At 43.8% G+C, this 20956-nt stretch overlaps 2 protein-coding genes and 1 long non-coding RNA gene across 12 annotated transcripts in view; 2 read left to right on the top strand and 1 right to left on the bottom strand.

Moving 5' to 3' along the window:
• The first annotated feature begins 1435 nt into the window (after positions 1 to 1435).
• Positions 1436 to 6679, top strand: TRMT10C (tRNA methyltransferase 10C, mitochondrial RNase P subunit). Of its 5 annotated transcripts, none has more exons than XM_072811842.1 (2): positions 1436 to 2589; positions 5274 to 6679. In XM_072811842.1, the coding sequence occupies exon 2, from the start codon at positions 5283 to 5285 to the stop codon at positions 6549 to 6551; it is 1269 nt and encodes a 422-aa protein (XP_072667943.1). In that variant the 5' UTR covers positions 1436 to 2589; positions 5274 to 5282; the 3' UTR covers positions 6552 to 6679. The 5 variants fall into 5 exon arrangements, with proteins under 5 accessions (XP_072667943.1, XP_072667945.1, XP_072667942.1 ...); XM_072811844.1 differs by having other exon boundaries at positions 2304 to 2324; XM_072811841.1 differs by having other exon boundaries at positions 2525 to 2683.
• LOC140624904 (uncharacterized) lies at positions 5217 to 18302 on the bottom strand. 5 transcript variants are annotated; one of them, XR_012024340.1, is made up of 5 exons: positions 18243 to 18302; positions 15556 to 15659; positions 15106 to 15283; positions 6335 to 6515; positions 5217 to 5652 (listed from the first exon to the last, which is right to left on the bottom strand). It is a non-coding gene; the product is annotated as an uncharacterized lncRNA (long non-coding RNA). The 5 variants fall into 5 exon arrangements; XR_012024339.1 differs by lacking the exon at positions 15106 to 15283 and having other exon boundaries at positions 18243 to 18293; XR_012024338.1 differs by lacking the exons at positions 15106 to 15283; positions 18243 to 18302 and adding an exon at positions 18001 to 18129.
• Positions 17342 to 20956, top strand: part of PCNP (PEST proteolytic signal containing nuclear protein) — a 17996-nt gene continuing 14381 nt past the window's right edge. The window contains exon 1 of one of the 2 annotated variants that reach the window (XM_072811845.1): positions 17342 to 17499. In XM_072811845.1, coding sequence (XP_072667946.1) covers positions 17373 to 17499 — 127 coding nt within the window. In that variant the 5' untranslated portion in view covers positions 17342 to 17372. The remainder of the gene's footprint in view (positions 17500 to 20956) is intronic. The other variant, XM_072811846.1, reaches the window with a different exon arrangement.

Genomic DNA, 20956 nt, shown 5'->3' with positions numbered 1-20956 from the left:
CTGCTCATGCCCTCTCTCTGTTTCAAACAAATAAATAAAATCTAAAAACAAGAAAGACTAGGTAATAAATGGCCAGAGAGATAATAATAAAATTAAATTTACCCCATGTGAGGTGAAAGTTGTGATGGACTATCATCGGGCCTATAGTTTCCTCCCCTGAGGAAAGCAACAAAAAGTTCATTGAGCCCATGTTTATGATCCATGTGAACTGACACATTTATCTTTCCCTCCTGTAGTAAGGGAAAGGTTGCATCTCACTCTTCAAGACAAATCCTTCCAGTTGTCTTCCACATAATATAAAAACAAATACAAATTAAAAATAAGAGACATGAGTCCATTTCCAGAAATGGAAACTCAAAGTAAGCTGCCATATCTATAAATTGGCTTCTATTCCCCCCACCCCACCCCGTTTCTTCCTTTCTTCGTGTTACAAAGGAAGTATGATTTCCTCCTCCTACCCAACACCAGTTCCCTCCAATTGTCCTCTGAATACCATTTCTTTCAATCTCCTCAGGAAGTTCACTCTTCTCAGTATCTTTTGTTTTCCTCATTCCTTTGCTAAAAATCCTATCATTTGGTCAAGTCTCTCCTACATAACAGTAATAATAACTAACAGAAATTTCCTGATAGATGCCGCACTGACTTTGACAAGCATAATGAGTTTAAAAGACAGAGAGAGAAAATGAGAAACTAGATCAGGAAAGATACTCAAGGGTAGCCCGGGGGGCTCAGTGGTTTAGCGCCGCCTTCAGCCCAGGGCATGATCCTGGGGTCCCAGGATCGAGTCCCACGTCGGGCTCCCTGCATGGAGCCTGCTTCTCTCTCTGCCTGTGTCTCTGCCTCTCTCTCTCTCTCTCTCTCTCTGTGTCTCTCGTGAATAAATAAATAAGATCTTTTAAAAAAATGTTTAAAAAAAGGAAAGATACTCAGAGGAGATGGGAAAATTCTGGTGCTTCTGAGATTCTTCCTGGGAAGATGAAAAGAGATTGAAGGCTAGCAGCACAGGGTACTGTGTGCTGGGGATTGAACCCATTGTATATTGCCCCTGACAAATTTCATTAGAACATTTACACTTACTGATTCCATTTTCTTAGGACCCACTCATCCCTTAATCACACTCATCTGGCTTCAGCGTCCAACCCTCAGTTAGGGTCCCACGCAATGGATGCCTCGCTGTCTATGTTACATGATATACAGGCAATATTTAACCCAGTTGACCCGTTTGAAATCCATTGGGCCCCTCTTCCTTGAAACACTCTTCCCTTGGCCTCTGCCATATTCTGATTATTTTCCTCCAGTATCGCCAGCTGCTCAATCTCAGTCTCCTTTGCTTACTCCTCCTCTTTATCCAGACCCTGGGTAATCTCTTCCACCCGGATGGATTCAGACTGGTTTCAAAGCCTCAAATAGGTACCTCTGATTCATTTCCTTTCTCCTTAACTTTAGACCCACGCAGCCAACTGCCATATATTGTAAAGGAAACATCATCAGACTTTGAAGGAAGCTCAGTTGTTGTGTCAAAAATTGCTCTCCCCAACTCTGCCCTCACCCCATCTACGGCCCTTTTCTCCATTCCCTGCACTAATCACTCTGTCCCGATGCTCAAACTAGAATATTGACTTCTTCTCCTTCTACTCCCGAATCCCAATCAATCATCAAATTCTATCATTTTTACCTCTTAAATATCTTCCAAATCTGTTACTCTGTCAATAGGTCCTTTGACATTCATAAGTTTTTAATTTTGGTTAAATCCAAAATACCTATTTTTGTTGCCTGTGCTTTAGGGGTCATACAAGAAATCATCGCCAAATCCAATGTCATGACGTCCCCCCTCCCCACGTTTCCTTCTAAGAGTTTTTATAGTTTTGACTTTTATGTTGGAAGTCTTTGATCCATTTCGAGGTAATTTTTACGTGGTTTTAGGTTAAGGGTCCACCTCTGTTCAGTACCGTTCCTTGTTAAAGTAAAGACTGTCCTTTACTCAGTGAACGACGTCGTTCCTAATGGGTTAATAATGGCAACGGAGTTAAAACACTCGAAAATGTGCGAAAATGTGCTGGCCGCACAAAGCCGCGCAGGCGGGATTTTGACCCGGAGGCCACTAATTGGCACTACGTGACTCCATTTCATTTTCACGTTAAAGTTAACAGGTGAGCTCAGCGGAGCGAGAGGGATCCCGTGCCGCCTTCACGTCCCAGCCCTGCAGCAGGTCGCCGAGGTCCCCGCGTTAAAGTCCTGGCATCAGGCAGCCGACGAGGAGCGACACGTGTGAAGACGTTATCTTAGCACTGCGTGAGGGCACTTTCTCACCACGGCGAGAGCAGGTTAAGTGAAGAGGAAGCGAAATTCTCTAAAGAGTTGGTGTAAGAGGTTAAAACCAGCGAGGAGCACACGCGGGTTAGAGGCCCCTGGCACGGCCGCAAACCCGGGGCCCAGGGTCCCCACGACCGCGCGGCGGTCAGGACCGGAAGGCGGTCAGCTAGCGGCTGACGTCATAGGGAAGCGCCGGAGAGAGGGGGCGGGACTTCCGGCTGCGGCGGGGGCCCCTGAGGTCCGGAAGCGGAGCCGCCGAGCGGAGCGGCGACTGAGGTGCGTGTTCCCGCTCGGCGCTTCCCCGCGGAGCTCGCGTCCCGCCGGGGTCCCTGCGGCGGGCAGCAGCGGGGCCTCTGTGTCTGCACTCCGGGTAGGGATGCGCGTGTTTGCTGTCCTCTTAGTCGTGTGTGTTGAGCTGAGAGGACCCGGGCCCCCCTCGGGGAACGCCGCGGCGCGTGTGCGCCCGGGAGGCCCGCAGGCGAGGGGAGGCCCAGTGAGGTCAGGAACGAGGAGGAGGAGACCTGGAACAAGAGCCTTGTTGCCGTAAATGATTTCCTTGTTTGTTTTAAAATTTGGGATTCGTTTCTATGATTAAAAAAAAAATTTTTTTTTTGGGATTCGTTTTGGGATTCGTTTCTAAAAAAAAAAATCTTTGCGAGTTACAAAGACAAAACTCGAAGGACTTTGTTTCTGAAATCACTGTTCCTCATATTGGGGCGGAGGACTCCCCGTTAAATATTTCAGGGAGCCTGAATTGTTTTGGAAAGATGTCAACATGGGGCGCCCGCTGGCTCAGTCTGAAAAGCCTCGACTCTTGATCTCGGGGACCTGAGTGAGAGTCCACATTGGGTGAAGAGATTACTTTAAAAAAAAAAAAAAAGGGACGCCTCAGCGGTTTAGCGCCTGCCTTCGGCCCAGGGCGTGATCCTGGAGATCCGGGATCGAGTCCCACGTCAGGTTCCCTGCATGGAGCCTGCTTCTCCCTCTGCCCCCACCCCCCCCCCCATGAATAAATAAAGTCTTAAAAAGGGGGGGGGGGGGCAAAACAAAAAAAAGCAACTAGAAAAGAATATTTAAATAAGCTGTATATCCAAGGTGGGACTTGAACTCAGGACCCCAAGATCAAGAGTCACATGCTCTACCAACTGAGCCAGCCACCTGCCCCAAAACTAAACTTTGTTTTAAAAAAATATAACGGAACATGTTTTAAATGTGAAATCGATTGGTCCAGGATATTTATTTGAAAAATACTTAAGTCATTCCTATCAGCCATAAACTGCCAGGCACTGAGTTCAATGTTAGTAGAGTCCTTGTCCTGGTAGCATATACCACCTCGTCAGACAAGTAAGTAGCCTGGCAAAGACCAAACAGCGTCACAAACGCTATGATAGGTTGAGTGTGCTGTAAGAACTTGTAGGAGGGATGCTTGCAGCGAAGCTTGAGATGAGGAATAACTAGAGATGTAGCTGAAGTTTTGTGGAAAACTTTGAGCCAAGTTTGCAATGTAGCCTGGCAGCCATGGATTTCAAATACACACTGGGAACGATATGAGTGCACTGATCAGATTTGCACTAACTCCAAATGGGTTAGAGGTGAGGCAGAGCAGATCTGGACGCTAGAGGATGCAGTTAAGATAATGGGATTCAAAAGAAGTGACTGGAGTCAAGATGTACTTAGAAAATAAAGGGACTATAATTCCGCTGGATTATATATGGTGGGTGTGAGGGCGGTAATAAAATGACTCCCAGTTTCTGGCTTCAGCAAATGGATGAATACCTGTCTGTAGCCCTCTTTTTTTTTTTTTTTTTCCAATCTAAAATTTTACATGTGAGGTCTAATCTATCTCCATGGCTTCAGTCACCATTCAACACAAGAAACACTTCAAATCAACATATTAAAATCTCTCGGAGGGCAGCCCCGGTGGCGCAGCGGTTTGGCGCCGCCTGCAGCCCGGGGTGTGATCCTGGAGACCCTGGATCGTGTCCCACATCCGACTCCCTGCTTGGAGCCTGCTTCTCCCTCTGCCTGTGTCTCTGCCTCTTTCTCTCTCTCTCTGAATAAATAAATAAATAAATCTTAAAAAAAAAATAAAATAAAATCTCTCGGGACGCCTGGGTGGCTCAGCATCTGCCTTCGGCTCAGGTTGTGATCCCAGGGTCCTGGGATCGAGTCCCACATCAGGCTCCTTGCAGGGAGTCTGCTTTGGCCTCTGCCTGTGTTTCTGCCTCTCATGAACAAATAAATAAAATCTTAAAAAAAAAAAAAAAAAAAGATACTCTCTTTCCCTTCCCTTTCCAAATTGCTGATCCGAACCCAAGGCAGCCGCTTAATGGACCGAGGCACCCACGCACTTCTATTTTGTTTTTGAATAAGTAGGTCTTCCTCTGTTTCTTTTTTGAAAACATAAGAGCATTAATAAAGCAGCTCCTAAGGGTTTTTTTCAGTAGATGCCATCCTCTTTAGCTTTTCTGCCCTTCGTCTTCTTGTCTTGATGTGTTGCTTATGTTAAGGATCTTGTGTTTGGGTCTGTATCCGGACTCAGTATAGAATGGAGAAGAATACAGTGTCATGATCTCCCCCTTTCAGCAGTACATTACTTTGTTACCCAGAAATACTGTTATCCTGGGCCCCTAAATACAAATCTAAAAAAGATCTTCAAGGTATTCTTTTCCCTGAAGCAATAGTGAAATTCATGTCTAAAATAACCCAAATAAGTTAAACTTTTATTTTTTTTTTATTTTTTTATTTTTTTAAGTTAAACTTTTAGCCTGGTGAGTGATTACAGGCTCTAGGCCACAGGAGTCTAGGAAAAATTAATGGAATAGCAAATAACGTTGAGCTTACTTTGTGTTTCAAAAATCAGTTGCTTTTTGGGGGTCTCAAATTTATACTTGCACAATTAGTTGACAGGTTTTAAACATCTTTATCTAACTTTGCATTACATTTTGCTTCTTTTATAGGGGTCTTACATGTCTGTTTTCCTCAAAATGAATGGTAGTATCATCTTAAGATCTTTGGCCAGATTTTTGGTGCCATTTACCATTCCTAGGAAGAGAAGGGTTTTATGTTCAGGAGTTCTGCAACGATACTTGTCTTCCAAGATACCAGCTGTGTCCTATCCCAATAAGGAGAGTACATCACCTCCTGAAAAGCTGGAATTGGATAGTTGGAAAATTACGATGAAATCTAGTGTGCAAGATGTTTCAGCTGACTCAGGTAGCAAAGATGAAGATCCTGTAGTTGCCATGAAGGAGTTAATTGAGATGTGGAGATTGCTTGGCAGAGAAGTACCAGAACACATCAGTGAAGAAGAACTCAAAACTGCCATGGAATGTGTTTCTAAATCATCAAAGAAAAAATACTTAAGATATTTATATATCAAGGAAAAAGCAAAAAAAGCTAGGCAAACAAAAAAGGAATTGAAAGCAGCAACAAAGGAAAAAGCAATAAAAGACCAGCTGCTAGAAACCACTAAGGAAGATAAACAGCAAAACTTTCTATTTCTACGACTTTGGGATAGGAATATGGACACTGCCATGGGCTGGAAAGGTGCTCAGGCCATGCAATTCGGGCAGCCTTTGGTTTTTGACATGGATTATGGTAACTATATGAAACCAAAAGAACTTCGGAATACTGTTTGCCAACTTTTAGAATCTGAAGGATGGAACAGAAGAGATGTCGATCCTTTCCATATTTATTTCTGCAACCTTCAAGTAGGTGGTGTTTATCATAAAGAGTTAGTTAGACGTTATGAAGAAAAATGGAGTAAATTGCTTTTAACAACAACAGAAAAGTCTTACGTAGATTTATTCCCAAAGGATAGTATTATATATTTAACTGCAGATTCTCCCAATGTTATGACTACTTTCAAGCATGATAAAATTTACGTGGTGGGGTCTTTTGTTGATAAAGGAACGCAGAAAGGCATATCCCTAGCCAAAGCAAAACGGCTGAAGCTGGCAACAGAATGCCTTCCATTAGATAGATATTTACAGTGGGATACTGGTACCAAAAATCTCACCTTAGATCAAATGATGCGTATTTTGTTATGCCTGAAAAACACTGGTAGTTGGGAAGAGGCTCTGAGGTTTGTTCCTAAGAGAAAACATGCTGGTTATCTGGAGATATCTCCGTCTTCTCAAGAAGAGCTTGTCAACAGATTGAAGAGGTCAAAGACTTTTAATTCATTTCCAAAAGACTCTCTAAAAATACACACACAGAAAAGGTGGCTTAAATGAGAATACTGGATAACTTAAATAAATGGTCACAATATATGTAAATCAAACCATGATGCTGTATCCCTCCAATTTATACTGTAATGTATGTCAGTTAATAAAACTGGAAGAGAAAAGGCAAACGGTGGAAATACAGTTCCGCTGGTATATTTCTTCCTGAATGGAATTCCACTTTTTCTTTCTTTTAAAGGTTTTCTTTCCAAACCGAAGTGTGTTTTTCCCCAATTAATTAAATTTCTGCAAAACTTTGGAAATATATTTTGTTTACTATAAAAATAATACTTTTTTTTTTTTTTTTTTTTAAGATTTTACTTATTCATAGACACAGAAAGAGAGAGGCAGAGACACAAGCAGGCTCCATGCAGGGACCCCGATGTGGGACTTGATCCCGGGTCTCCAGGATCACACCCCGGCTGAAGGAGGCGCCAAACCGCTGGGCCACTGGGGCTGCCCTAAAAATAATAGTCTTAGTTAAAAGAATTGTCCATGGGAATCCCTGGGTGGCTCAGCGATTTAGCGCCTGCCTTTGGCCCAGGGCGTGATCCTGGAGTCCTGGGATTGAGTCCCACATCAGGCTCCCTGCATGGAGCCTGCTTCTCCTGCTGCCTAGGTCTCTGCCCCTCTCTCTCTCTCTCTCTCTCTCTCTGTCTCTCATGAATAAATAAAATCTTTAAAAATAAATAGATAGGGATCCCTGGGTGGCGCAGCGGTTTGGCGCCTGCCTTTGGCCCAGGGCGCGATCCTGGAGACCCGGGATCAAGTCCCACATCAGGCTCCCGGTGCATGGAGCCTGCTTCTCCCTCTGCCTGTGTCTCTGCCCCTCTCTCTCTCTCTCTCTCTCTCTCTCTCTCTGTGACTATTATAAATAAATAAAAATTAAAAAAAAAAAGTTGGATGTTTAAGTGACTAAGTCACTCAGGCACCCCTATCATTTAAAAAAAAATAAAAATAGATAAAAAAATAAATGAATTGTCCAAGTTTGTTGAGCCCAGTAAAACAATTGTACTATTGCTGTAGCTTTTTTGTGAATATTTTTTAGTCTCAGACTCCATTCCCCACCCCTCTTTTTTTTTTCAGATTTTATTTGCGAGAGAGTGTGAGAGTGTATGCGCATGAAGTGGGGGAGGGTCAGAAGTTGAGGGAGAAGCAGGCTCCCTGCTCAGGACCATCCCAGGACCTGGCGGTCATGACCTGAGCTGAAGGCAGACACTTAACCAACTGAGCCACCCAGGTGCCTCTCCTACTTTAAGATTGATTTATTGATTGATTTAGAGAGGATAGGAGGAGGGGTCGGGGGAGAGTGAATCCTCAGGCAGACTCCGTGCTGAGGGTAGAGGCCCCCTGATTCAAGGCTCCATCCCAGGACCCTGAGATCATGACCTAAGCTGAAATCAAGAGTTGGCTGCTTAACTAAGCCACCCAGGTGCCCCTCCATTTTCCTTCTAAAATATTCCTTTAACAATGCCAAAAACTACCATTTCATCAACAGTTGATACAGAGGGATGCCTGGGTGACTCAGTGGTTGAGCATCTGCCTTCGGCTCAGAGTTTGATCCCGGGGTACCGGAAGAATGAGTCCCACATCAGGCTCCCTTCTAGGAGACTGCTTCTCCCTCTGCCTCTGCCTCTCTGTGTGTGTTTCGTGAATAAAGTCTTTACAAAAAACCGATAAAAGATTTTAAACTTCAGGTGGTGTGATTCACTTATTAAGGTAACATTTAGTACAATGTTGGGCATGTGTTAAGCACTAAAATTTATTGTTTAACCGAATCTTGGTTAAACAAAAAGTTAAGACATTCCTTGGTGTATCATGGGATTTGGCTATATTATTAAAAAATGGTTTTGGGGGTGTGTGTGAAATTGATTTCTTGTCCTCTTAGAAAAAAGGGGGAGTTATTTGATGAACATTACATACAGCACTTAGCACTTCCCTACTATAGTATAGAGAACTTTCCTTTTTTTTTTTTAGGTTTTATTTGCGAGTGAGGGCTGAGGCAGGAGCAGATTCCCTGCTGAGCGGGTAGCTGGTTGTGGATGTGGGGCTCCATTCCAGGACCCTGAGATCATGACCCCAGCTGAAATCAGATACAACCGACTAAGCCACCCAGGCGCTCCAGCTTTGCTTTTCTAGGAAAAACTTTCTTCAGCCATGTGATTTGAATGGAAGCTGCCATATTTTTACAGAGCTTATCCTGGCCACAGCTGATTACCCCAAAGGAGACACCTCATTCAAGCTTAGAGATGGGCATCTAACTTTAAGATCAGCCAGTCAGAACCCTTTCCTGGGATTTTTGGATTTGAGAGCTAAACCCATGTCACTATCCGATGGTGGGCTTTGACAGATAGGAAGCTCTGGAATTGATGGTGTCTTTCCTTTTTATAAAGCAAGACCGGCTATGTAGTAGGAGAGAGTGAAGCTTACATGAAAATAAGACCAGTTTTTGGAGCTGTTTAAATCCCTGTTTCCATTTATCCCTGAGGTCCAGCTGTGGATTTGCCTTTAGCCTTTATTGGTTGGTCAAACCTCATGTTATACTCTGGTAATCCCTCTCGTATATCCCCCTTTTTTTTTTGCAAAGCCAGTTTGAGTTGGATTTCTGCCTTTTGCTACCTAGTAAGTCTTAACATACTTCAGAAAATGTGTATTTGTTTCCTAAGAGAAGAACTTTAGGAAATGTTGATTGTAGACTACCTGCTCCATTAAATTTTTTGAAAACATGGAAAACAGAGATGGATGGCCAACTACTTCTACCTAGTTTCTGAACTGGGAATGAACATGAGATGTGCAGTCCAATACATTTCTCAAGGCAGTATTTAATCTTTTACCAAATACTAAGTATCTACTCAAACAATATGAAGTTTATACGAATTATTTAAACAACTAAGTTATAGGTGCTATAATAGTATCTGTAACTCAGTTGCTTAGTATCTTTCTTACGGATAAGGAAAATGTACTCAAAATTCAGCCTTTAAGTATAGTCTCAATTCAAAAGATGTCTCACTCTAAAGTCCTGGCTTTCAAAATATAAATTATGTCCTCTACAGTAAGGCGAGTATGAAGTGCAATGGAAAAACAATGGATGCCTAACCTAAACTCGTGAGTGGGATCTGGAGAGGCCTTCAGAAAACGATGTGTAGACTCAGACCTGGTGATAAATGCGTTCTGAATGAATTTCAACCTTTGGCCCAACCAAGTGGCAAGGTGCTAATACTTGAGCCATTTGAGGTACAATAAAGATAAAATAGTACTGTGGTTAATTAAGAACAAGGGTTTAGGATTCCCGACAGGACTGGCACCTAGAGTGAGGCTCCTAGGACACCTTACTGATCTGCCAAGTCCCAGCCCAGGGAGTACCCCGGGTTCCAGCTCTGACACCTGAATTGTTTAATCTCTTGAAATTTGAGTTTTCCTCATCTATGAAAAGATTAGAAATAGTTCTTACTCATAAAACATCTAATATGGAGTCTGGCTCATAAATGCTAAGTAAATATTCACTAATTATCTAATTGAGACTACGTTCAAACGATACGGAATTTCTAAGAGTATATGCAAGTTTGTCCTTGAGTGTATTTTTTGAGTCCCGGGATCGAGTCCCGCGTCGGGCTCCCGGCATGGGAGCCTGCTTCTCCCTCTGCCTGTGTCTCTGCCTCTCTCTCTCTCAATGTCTATCATAAATAAATAAAAATAAATCTTAAAAAAAAAGATATTTCACTGGGATAACACTAGAATTTAAATTTTTTATTTTTTTATTTTCTTTAATTTTTATTTATTTATGATAGTCACACAGAGAGAAAGAGGCAGAGACACAGGCAGAGGGAGAAGCAGGCTCCATGCCGGGAGCCCGATGTGGGATTCGATCCCGGGTCTCCAGGATCACGCCCTGGGCCAAAGGCAGGCGCCAAACCGCTGCGCCACCCAGGGATCCCTAGAATTTAAATTTTTTTAAACGATCATTTTCTTTCCAAATAGCTAAGTAGGGCAGCCCTGGTGGCTCAGCGGTTTAGCGCCACCCACAGCCCAGAGCGTGATCCTGGAGACCCGGGATCGAGTCCCACATCAGGCTCCCTGCATGGAGCCTGCTTCTCCCTCTGCTTGTGTCTCTGCCTCTCTCTCTCTCTCTCCTCTCTGTGTATTCTCATGAATAAATAAATAAAATCTTCAAATAGCTAAGTGTAACTGATTTCTAAGACTCTTAACGCAATCATAAGGGCATGCTCATTCACAGTTTGAACTCATACAATTTTAATTCTCCAAATGGAATTTGGAACTTAACAAAACCCCAGATACTGCTTCGACTTCTCCAAACAATAGTCTGATTTCTCAGGCACTAAGTAGGAAGTAGTGGCTTTTCTTTTTATCTCAAACACTGAATGATTTATAATATTCATCCACTTTGAAGGTAATTTTTTGTTGCCTACGTTCTAATTATCTTCTTACCTATTAGATGTTTTCATATAATACCATTTCTAGCTCTCTTCCTGCTCTTTTCAAACATGCTACCAACCTCCCAGATTTTAATTATTAAAACAATTTTAAAAGAAGTCTTGGGATGCCTGGGTGGCTCAGCGGTTTGGTGCCTGCCTTTGACTCAGGGCATGATCCTGGAGTCCTGGGATCAAGTCCTGCATTGGGCTCCCTGCATGGAGCCTGCTTCTCCCTCTGCCTATGTCTCTGCCTCTCTGTATCTCTCATGAATGAGTAAATAAAATCTTTTTTTTTTTTTTTTAAAAAGAAGTCTTTACTTGTTAACTATTATCCGTACTATATTACCCAGTTTAAGTTCTGAATACCTAGGCCAGCTCCTTTAAGCAATTATTCAGAACACTGTTTTTGTTTCCTCCCCATACTGCCTTTCAATAGCATATGTGCATTTAAAACTCCCAGTAGGGATCCCCAGGTGGTGCAGCGGTTTATCGCCTGCCTTTGGCCCAGGGCGCCATCCCAGGATCGAATCCCACGTTGGGCTCCCGGTGCATGGAGCCTGCTTCTCCCTCTGCCTGTGTCTCTGCCTCTCTCTCTCTCTGTGTGACTATCATAAATAAATAAAAATTAAAAAAAAAATCCCAGTAGTCATATTAAAAATAAGCAGGTGAAATTAACTTTAATATATTTTAATTAATACATATGCCCACATATTATCATTTTGATTTGTAATCAGCATAAAAACTAATGAGATTTTAATTCATGTTCTCTTTTTATATACTAACCCTTCAAAATCCGGTATGTGTTTTAATGGTGACAGCATATCTTAACTTGAATGCCAAATTTTCAATGCTTAAAGTAAAATGCAGTCCTATCAAAACAGTAGAGTTGTGCTTCCGTTTTTTTTAGTTTAAATCAAGTAATATTAAAAGTTCAGTTCTTCATTTGTGCTACCTACATTTAAAGTGCTTAATAGTCAATGGAGCCAGTGGCTGCCACATGGAATAGTGCAGCTGTAGGCTACCGCTTGATAATCGTGTGAGCTGTTTTGTGTTTGCATCAAAACAGCCAGATTCAGTGGCCACTTCATACGAATTAATGAACTGTTGCATATCACCCTGAACTCTTCCCTCTTTGGAATACTTCTCCCTTGAATTCTAAACCACAGTAATTGATTTTTCTCACTTTAGCAGCTTCCTCATTGGCTCATTTATTCGGCAAATATTTATTTGAGCACTTATAATGTGCCTAAAAGTGTTTTAGGTGTTGGTGATACTGTGGTGAACAAAATATTCCCAGCCTTCATGGATATTAAAGTCTGGTGAGAAAAAAAAAATTCTGGTGAGAGAAAGGAGACAGACATAAATATGTTAAAAGTCAGATGGTAATAAGTGATAACGAAGGTTGTCAAATGACAAAAATAATACAATATAATTTAGCAACAAGTTTGATGTCCTTTATTCAAGGGAAAACAATCCATGGATTGGGGGAGTACAGTGCCTAACAGCAGTGGTACACTATTCAGAGAGATTCGGGGCAAGAGAGAGTTTTATAGAGCATCAGAAGGGGCAATTCAAAAACAGAGCTAAGAGGTCTTTTCTCAGGTAAGATAAACTAGCGAAAGCTGAGGTCTGTGACTGGTCTATGTTAGATTTTCTTGGCACTTTTGTTTCCCATAAGTGCAGGTTGACTTAGGTTTAGACTTGTGACTTGGACTGGGCCACTGGATCAAGCCCCCATTTTGTGGGTCTTGCCTGACATCAAATTAACTTTAGCAAGGTTAAGAAAGGAAGCAGAATGCTGGGGTGAGGTGGCATTACTATCTTATAAAAGGTGATTGAGGTATACCTTCTAAGCAGGTTGCTCATTGCACACCTCTCCAAGCCATGCACTCTGGTGCAGGGCCATGTTTGCTAGAAGGAAGAAACACCATTTTCTTCAGACTAAGGCATTATTTGCCTTTAAGCCATGTACTTTAAAAAAAAAAAAGAAAAAAAAAAAAAGCCATGTACTTAAAGGATCGTATCCAATAAAAGAGTATCCCTTTTCTAATTTGCACAGACTGATAAAATGACACTGAAACAGAGACCTGAAGGACGAAAGAGTAAGCTATGGAGACATGGATGGAGTTCCAAGTAAAGGAAAGATTGAGTGCAAAAGCCTGAGGGTTCAAGGTACAAGCAGGCTAGTGTGGCTGAAACCGAGTGGGTAAAGAAAGCTGAAGATGAAGTTAGAGGAGTAGCTGCAGGTCTGTCATATAAGCCTCTTAGTCCATCCTAAGAACTTTGGTCTCTACTGTGAATGAGATGGGAAGATCAGATGGTCCTGAACAAAGAAATGACATATTCGGGATCCCTGGGTGCCTCAGCGGTTTGGCGCCTGCCTTTGGCCCAGGGCGCGATCCTGGAGACCCTGGATCGAATCCCACGTTGGGCTCCCGGTGCATGGAGCCTGCTTCTCCCTCTGCCTGTGTCTCTGCCTCTCTCTCTCTCTGTGACTATCATAAATAAATAAAAATTAAAAAAATAAAATCTTAAGAAATGACATATTCTTGATGTTATAACAGAAGAATTAGGGGGCACATGGGTGGCTCATTGGTTAAGCATTGGCCTTTGGTTCAGGTCATGGTCCTGGGACCCACCTGCATCAGGCTGCCTGCTCAGTGTGAATCTGCTTCTCCCTCCCTCTCTCTTTCTCTCTCTGTCCCTGCCCCTGCTCACTCTCTTTCTCTCTCTCTCAAATTATTTTCTTATTTTATTTTTTAATTTTATTTTTATTTATTTATTTATGATAGTCAGAGAGAGAGAAAGAGAGAGAGGCAGAGACATAGGCAGAGGGAGAAGCAGGCTCCCATGCACCGGGAGCCCGATGTGGGATTCGATCCCGGGTCTCCAGGATCGCGCCCTGGGCCAAAGGCAGGCGCCAAACTGCTGCGCCACCCAGGGATTCCATCTCTCAAATATTTTTTAAAAAAGAATTAGAATACATGAGGGCAGGGATTTTTTTGTTAAAGATTTTATTTATTTATGCATGAGAGACACAGAGAGAGAGAGGGAGGCAGAGACATAGGCAGAGGGAGAAGCAGGTTCCATGCAGGGAGCCTGACGTGGGACTTGATCCTAGGTCTCCAGGATCATGCCCTGGACTGAAGGCAGCACTAAAGCTGAGCCACTGAGATTGACTGAGGGCAGGGATTTTTTTTTTTTTTTCCCTGATTTATTCACTGCTGTATTCCTGGGGTCCTAGCACATAACAAGTACTTAGAATTTTCTTTAGTGGATGAATCAGATTCATCTTAAAAGGACTGCTTTGGTTGCTGTATTGAGACAAGATTCTACAAGGGGGACCAGTTAGGAAACTATTGCAGTCACAAAAGTAAAAGAACAGTGGTTTGGAAGAAGGTTCTGGGTACCACAGTACCACAGTAGGTACCAGATACCAAAGAGATATTGGAGATAGTGAGTATAAACAATCCTCTCAAAGAGTTCCCATGTGACGGAAAATGGTACCAAGCTAGAGGAAGACACAAGATCAAAAGAAGTCTTCTTTCTTGATGAGAGATATGAAAACATGTATGTATGCTGTTGGGAATGATCCAGTTATGGAGGATAATCTGATGATCTGACGAAACAGTGGAGTGAGAGGAGTGATGCTCTTGTGTGTAAACAAGAGGATGGGATCTATTGCATAAGTAACAGAGAAGAAAAAATTTAAGTACAAATGCAGGTACCACACCACAGAGATGGTGAGAATATGCAGTTCTGTTTTGATTTCTATTATTTTCTCCATGAAAATAAGGAGCAAAATCATCGACCTAGGGGGAGAGTAAATACTCTCCAAAAAAGTTTGGAGAGCAGAGAACATGTAAAAATAGTCTAAGAAAGTGAATTTATTAGGGCAGTGGTTCTCTAAGTGTGGTCCCCAGTCCAGCAGGATCCACATCATTTGGGAAATGGTTAGAAATGTGCATTTGGGGGCCCCGCTGAGTCTACCTGAATCAAGAACTCTGGCAGTGATACCAGAGTTTCAACTGCGTTTTATTAACAGGCCCTGGTCATTCTGATGTATACGGAAATTTGAGGATGTTATAGGGAAATATAGTAAGATTCCAAAGCTATATTACGAATCTACTCACAGGTGGGGCAGGGCAATGCGCCTGGGTGGCTCAGTTGGTTAACTATCCGACACTTGGTTTCTGTTCAGTTCATGGTCTTGGGGTTGGAGATTGAGCCCCACGTCAGGCTCTGTACTGGGCATGGAGCCTGCCTGGGATCCTCTCTCTTACTCTTCCTTGACTTTCCCCACGTCCCTCCCTAAAAACAACAACAACAAACCACGACTCATGGTGGGACATAGAGGCTTCAGTCATGGAATGAGTAAGTCACAAGAATAAAAGGCCCAGCATAAAGAATACAGTCAGTGATAACTGTAACAGCATAGTATGGGGACAGATGGTGGCTACACTTGTGGTGAGCATCACATAATGTAGACTTGTCAAACCACTGTGTTGTACACTTGAAACTAATTTAACATTGTGTGTCAATTACACTAAGAAAACCCTAAATAAATAAAAGAATATACTCACAGTGAAACTCTGATTGGCTACTTTTCCTCTCTGGTTTTGTTGTAGCTCTCTGCCTGAATTCCAAGTTTGTTTCGTCTCTTGCCTTTTCAGTGTCCCAGTTTCGTCTTCCGTAAAAATGAGAGTATAGTAGCACTAAATTCATGGGGTTGTTGTGATAATTTAATGCACCTGATTTCATGTTAAAAACTATCAAACTATGCATAGCAAACTGTGCAAGTATACTTGGCATATAGCAGACATGAACAAATGTTGAATATCCTAGCTGCCATCTCACACATCTAAATTAAAATAATAGTTGCTCATATTACCTCCTATTTCCAGCTTTTTAAATCATTATTTGAATAGCTCTTTAGAGGTTAATAGGTACTGCTAAGCAAATGCCCATCATGAGCTAAGCACTCTGTATTACAATTTTTACCAGTATTATCTTGCTTAATCTTCTCAGAAATCCTATATTACATTTTTATAGTTGAACATTTTCAATAAAATTGTTCAGTTCAAACTCACAGAATTAGCAAATGGCAGAGCTACAGTTTTGTTTTTTTTTTTTAATTTTTTAAAGATTATTTGAGAGAGAGTGAGAGCACTAGCAGGAAGAGCAGGAGAGGAGAAGCTGGCTCCCCCCTGACCAGGAAACCCCCCACCCCCACCCCCGCCCAATCACAATCCCAGCCAAAGGCCGACACTCAACTGAGTGAGCATCCGGGTGCCCCAGAATTACAGTTTAAATTCACTTTTGTCTAAAGCAATACTGCTGCTCTTTGCCCTGCACTACACTGCCTAACTCATTTGCAGAGGGTTATTGAAGCTTGCACCCAACTCTTCAATGAATATTTGTTGAAACTGGTGTAATCTAGGTCCTGGGGAAACAATGCTATGCAAGATGAGCACCATATAACCTCCTGGAATTGACAAGCGAATGGATTATCTTCTAACCTTAATTTCTACAACGCAATATATGGAACTGAATCTGCTTCTACATAGCTGTATATGACCTCTCTGAACTTCATTTTCCTCACTCAAAAATAAAGGCATCTACAAATAAATAATATCACATAAAAATGTCATAAAAGTGTTTATATCTCCATTTAAAAAGTTACAGGGCAGCCTCCAAGCTGGCTCCACGCAGGGAGCCCGACGCGGGACTCGATCCCGGGACCACGGGGTCAGGCCCCGGGCGGAAGGCGGGCGCTAAACCGCTGAGCCACCCAGGGATCCCCTGACTACGTGACTTTAGACAAATTATCCGTTTAGCCTCAATTCTCCTAGTTAAAAAGCGGGTAATCCTGCACTGAACTGTGGTGGGGACTGAACAAGACGCAGGACACGAGAGGGCGCTCCATAAACACTGATCCTCCCACCCCAGGACGCTTTTTTTTTTTAATCACTTAAGTAATCTGTACACCCACATGGAGCTGGAGCTCAGGACCCAAGATCAAGTCCCACGCTCCTTTGAGCTAGCCAGGCGCCCCCACTGGCCCCTCCCCCCCCCTTTTTTTTAAAGCCCAGGTGATCCACAAAGACCAGAACGGAGCTGGCTCGCTTCAGCTGTCGTCTGACCCTGGTCCGCCGAAAGCTTAACAAGACCTCGCCGCCGCTCCCGGAGTCACGCTCCCACTTCTCTGGACCCCGGGAGCCTAAGCAAGGTCCCGCCAGGCCCCGAGCCGTCCTCCGGAGACACGCAGCCCAACCTTTCCCGCCCTTCCTGCAGAGGCGCCGGGGGATGACGTCACACCCGCTTCCGTTTCCCAAACGGCCTCCTCGGCCTTTCCCGGGCCGCTCTAGGCCGCCGCCTCGCCCGCCGGCTCCGAAACTCAATGGTGGCTGGGCGGGGCCGTGACGTCCTTGGCGTGGCTGCAGGGGAGGCCGCGGCGGGGAAAATGGCGGACGGGAAGGCGGGAGAGGAGAAGCCCGAGAAACCGCAGCGAGCTGGAGCCGCCGGAGGTGAACACAACCCCAGCGTCGCGGGCTGCGTGGGGTGCTCTGGGCCTCTGTTTGGGCTCCCCGGGGTGGGGGGTAGGACGGGGGCGAGCACGGGCGGGTCTGGCGCTCGCCCGGCCAGGTGCTGGGCCCAGGCGACACCCGGGCACGCCCGGCGCGGCCCGCCGGGATCCGGGCCCACCTCGCCTCCTTGCCGGGGCAGAGCCGGCCCCCGCGGAGGCCCCGCTTCCGAGGAGGAGGGACAGGGGTGCCCGGAGGGGGCTCGGGCTCGGGGTGGGACCCGCAGCGGCCGCGCGGGAGCCGCCGCCGCACCGCAGACGACCGCGCACGGCTCCGCGCGCGCCCGGGCCGCGTCCCCGGCCGTGGCCGCCGCGCCGGCCCCAGGCCCCGCAGTAGTCCGTTCGCTTCTCCCTGTCGGCCCGGAGGTGGAGCGGCCCCGGCCTGCCCCCGCGAGCTCCGGGCCGATGCCGCCGTGAGGCGGGGCGGGGCGGCGCGGAGACGGACCTTTGCCGCCCGCCGGTGGCCGCCGCGGGCCTAGGGCTAGGGTTTCACCGCCTTCCCCGAGTTAGGCTCTCGGCCGCCAGCTGCGGGGCCGAGGTCGGGCGGCTCCACCCGCGCGTGGCGCGTCCTGTGGCGGCGCCCCCGCCTGCCCCCCCCGGCCTGCCCCCCCCCCGCCCGGTCCCCGAGCGCGGGGGGGCAGCGTCTCTCCAAGCCCCCGCCCCCCTTTGTGGTAGCGAGGCGGGTACCTCGGCACGTGCGGCGCGGTCAGGACATCCTTAGAAACGTTTTCCTTTCCATTCTGACTCCCTCCCATCTTACCCCTCAAGTATTTAGTTTGAGAAAACACCGAAGATGAATAGCGTGCGAAGGCAGTCAGGAGGACGTCACTAGCCTGACGTGTAGAGGCGAACTGCCTTTTGGCCACAAAAACTGAGGAAAGCGCAGGGTTCTCTGTTCACTAAACAGCGACTTAAACCATGTAGGACTATCCCATAAGGTCCCCCCAAACATCGTCTTGCAAGTCATTGAGTAAAATCACATTTTTTTTTTTTTAAATGAGTAGTTTGAGGAAAAACAAAGATGTGTAACCTAAAGAATCTTAACTGGCTTTTAGACAGCCTTTTAACTTTGGAGCGTGGCTTATTAAGCGTCTCGAGAGCATGTGTTGATGTGTTGCCCACACGCACCTTAAGTGTCAGCGTAACTGGACTGTGTAATGTACCCCCCCCCCCCCCGCGAGGGATAATTAGACGTGTAGTAGGAATGTTGGTGTTTCCGTTGTAGCCTGTTTTTGTATGTGGGGTGGTAGTGCACAATTAACTGGGGTGATTGGGATCAAAAATTATGGTATCCCTGTGGGTGATTTAGAATAAGTACTACCCACCCCTTACTGACTTCATCATAATTTGCCTTGGATGTGCCTGCCTGTACAAGAAAATCGTGATGTTGCATATAAACCATTTTTGAATGTCAAGATATTTTTTAATGAATTTGTACAGAGAAATCATAGCTAAAACATTTAACACTATGGAATCGCTGCATTGCAAATCTTGTGGCAAGTTGGCACTATTGTGAAACACTCTCAAACTTGTCTTAGGGGCTCTTCCCAGCCGATTTTTAGTTCCTGTTGAACACCCGGATAAGTTGAAACTGTGATTTTTTTTTTTTTTTTTTTTAATAAGTAGTTGCGAATGAATTTATGTCAGTTAGAGAAGCTAGTTACTTGAACTTGTTCTCACCTTAAAGAGGAGTCTGGTAATGCTACGGATAAGGCTTTGGGCAGATTTTTATTCTTCTTTTGGCTAAAATTTTGTAGCTCCTTGAAATATAAATCTTAAAAAAAAAAAAAAGCTGTCCATATCATAACCATGGTAATCCTGTGCTATTTTAAGTTATCTAAGAACTACTTTAATGAAATCGACATTCATTATGCCTGCCACTAGGAGGGTCTTGACTATGTTTTCCTATAAGCTGCTCACCAGTCTTTTTGGAGAGGTAACTATGTGCCCTTTTTTCAGATGAAGCTACCAGAATACAAATGGGTCATGAGGATATACCCTTATAGACTTAAACTTTCTTATTAGGTACTTTTTTTTTTTTTTTCAGAGTAAGGTGACTTTGTCCTCCAATGCCCACCTTTCCTCTCCAGCTAATCAGTGGAAAAGAAAAAAAAAAGCTAGTACCATGTGTACCACGTGTAATTTGATTTCACATTAACTACACACTTTGTTAGCTCAAAATGAATGCAAACTAGATGAAAGTCCCTTTTGTGAAATATTCTCTGGTAAAGCATCTAGTACTTTTATACAATTATATGCATGTTTTGCTATAAATTGTGATTTTCTTATTTTTAAAAACGAATTACCGTATTCATTTATTCATTCTTTAAAATGTAAGTCACATGGCTAAAATTTTTCACATTGCTAATCTATGGTCATCTAAAAATTTTGTTTTTAATGGTCCAAAATATAAAGATCTCCTTAAATAAATTGAAAACAGCAGTTCTTGATTAAAAGCCCCCAAATGCCAAAGTGTAGTACGTGTTGTATTTAAAGAAAAACACTTTAATGGACTTAGAAATAAATATTGATATTTAGTGATATATTTCAAAGTTCACCTTAGGTTGAAATAATTTTCTCTTCTAATGACCTATATAAAGACTTGTAGAATCTAGTAACAGTTGCGTTGATAATATTTGTCTGTCACATTTTTCCATTTTCATTGCTTATTCCATTTGCTTTATTTCTTAAATGTTATGTGTATTTACTACATAATTGTTAGAAGAGGATTACCTAAAGAGAAAATAACAGCTCCAATCCATATGACACATTGAGCCATTTAAGGCTAAGTAAGAGTACTAATTGTACACTCCCCTTCTTCCTTCACTCCCTTTCCCCCATCTCTTCATTGAAGAGTAGGTATTTTCTAAAGCTGTTGAGTATTTACAGTTGCTTTAAAAAAAAAAAAAAAAAAACTTAAAGAGTTAAGTGCAGCCAAACAGTTATTTACTATCTTCAAAAATAATTTGTTGGATCTGGAATCAGTCATGTTTAGAAATGACCTGCTGGGGCACCTGGGTGGCTCAGTTGGTTGAGTGCCTGCCTTTAGCTCAGGTCGTGATCCTAGGGTCCTGGGATGGAGTCCCATGTCAGGTTCTCTGCTCAGTGAGGAGTCTGCTTCTCCTGCTCCCTCTGCTTGTGTTCTCCGTCTCTCATCAAATAAATAAAATAAGTTCTAAAAAAATAAAAAGGAAATGACCTGCTAGGCATAGTATGTTTCATCCCCCCATGTGGACATGAGATGTGGATGGTCTTAATAGTTTGCCTCTTAAGGTGACGAGAAAGCAAATGTGAATAAAACTGAGTTGCTGCCAGTTGATTCCTTAATTAGTGGCAGTTTTCCCAACTCTCTGTTGATGCTACCTTTTCTATAGCAGTGTCTATAGAAATCTTCCCTATAG

This window comes from Canis lupus, chromosome 35 (assembly GCF_048164855.1).
Source record: "Canis lupus baileyi chromosome 35, mCanLup2.hap1, whole genome shotgun sequence".
NCBI lineage: Eukaryota > Metazoa > Chordata > Mammalia > Carnivora > Canidae > Canis > Canis lupus.
The sequence above is the reverse complement of the archived record's forward strand: the minus strand, read 5'-3'. Positions and strand labels throughout refer to the sequence as shown.

What these genes read in the sequence shown, in the direction of transcription:
- TRMT10C (XM_072811840.1), top strand. Translation starts at nt 3,861, where the DNA reads ATGAGTGCACTGATCAGATTTGCACTAACTCCAAATGGGTTAGAG. An exon ending in TAACTCCAAATGGGTTAGAG is followed by an intron (nt 3,906 to 5,273) that starts GTGAGGCAGAGC and finishes CTTCTTTTATAG; the next exon opens with GGGTCTTACATGTCTGTTTT.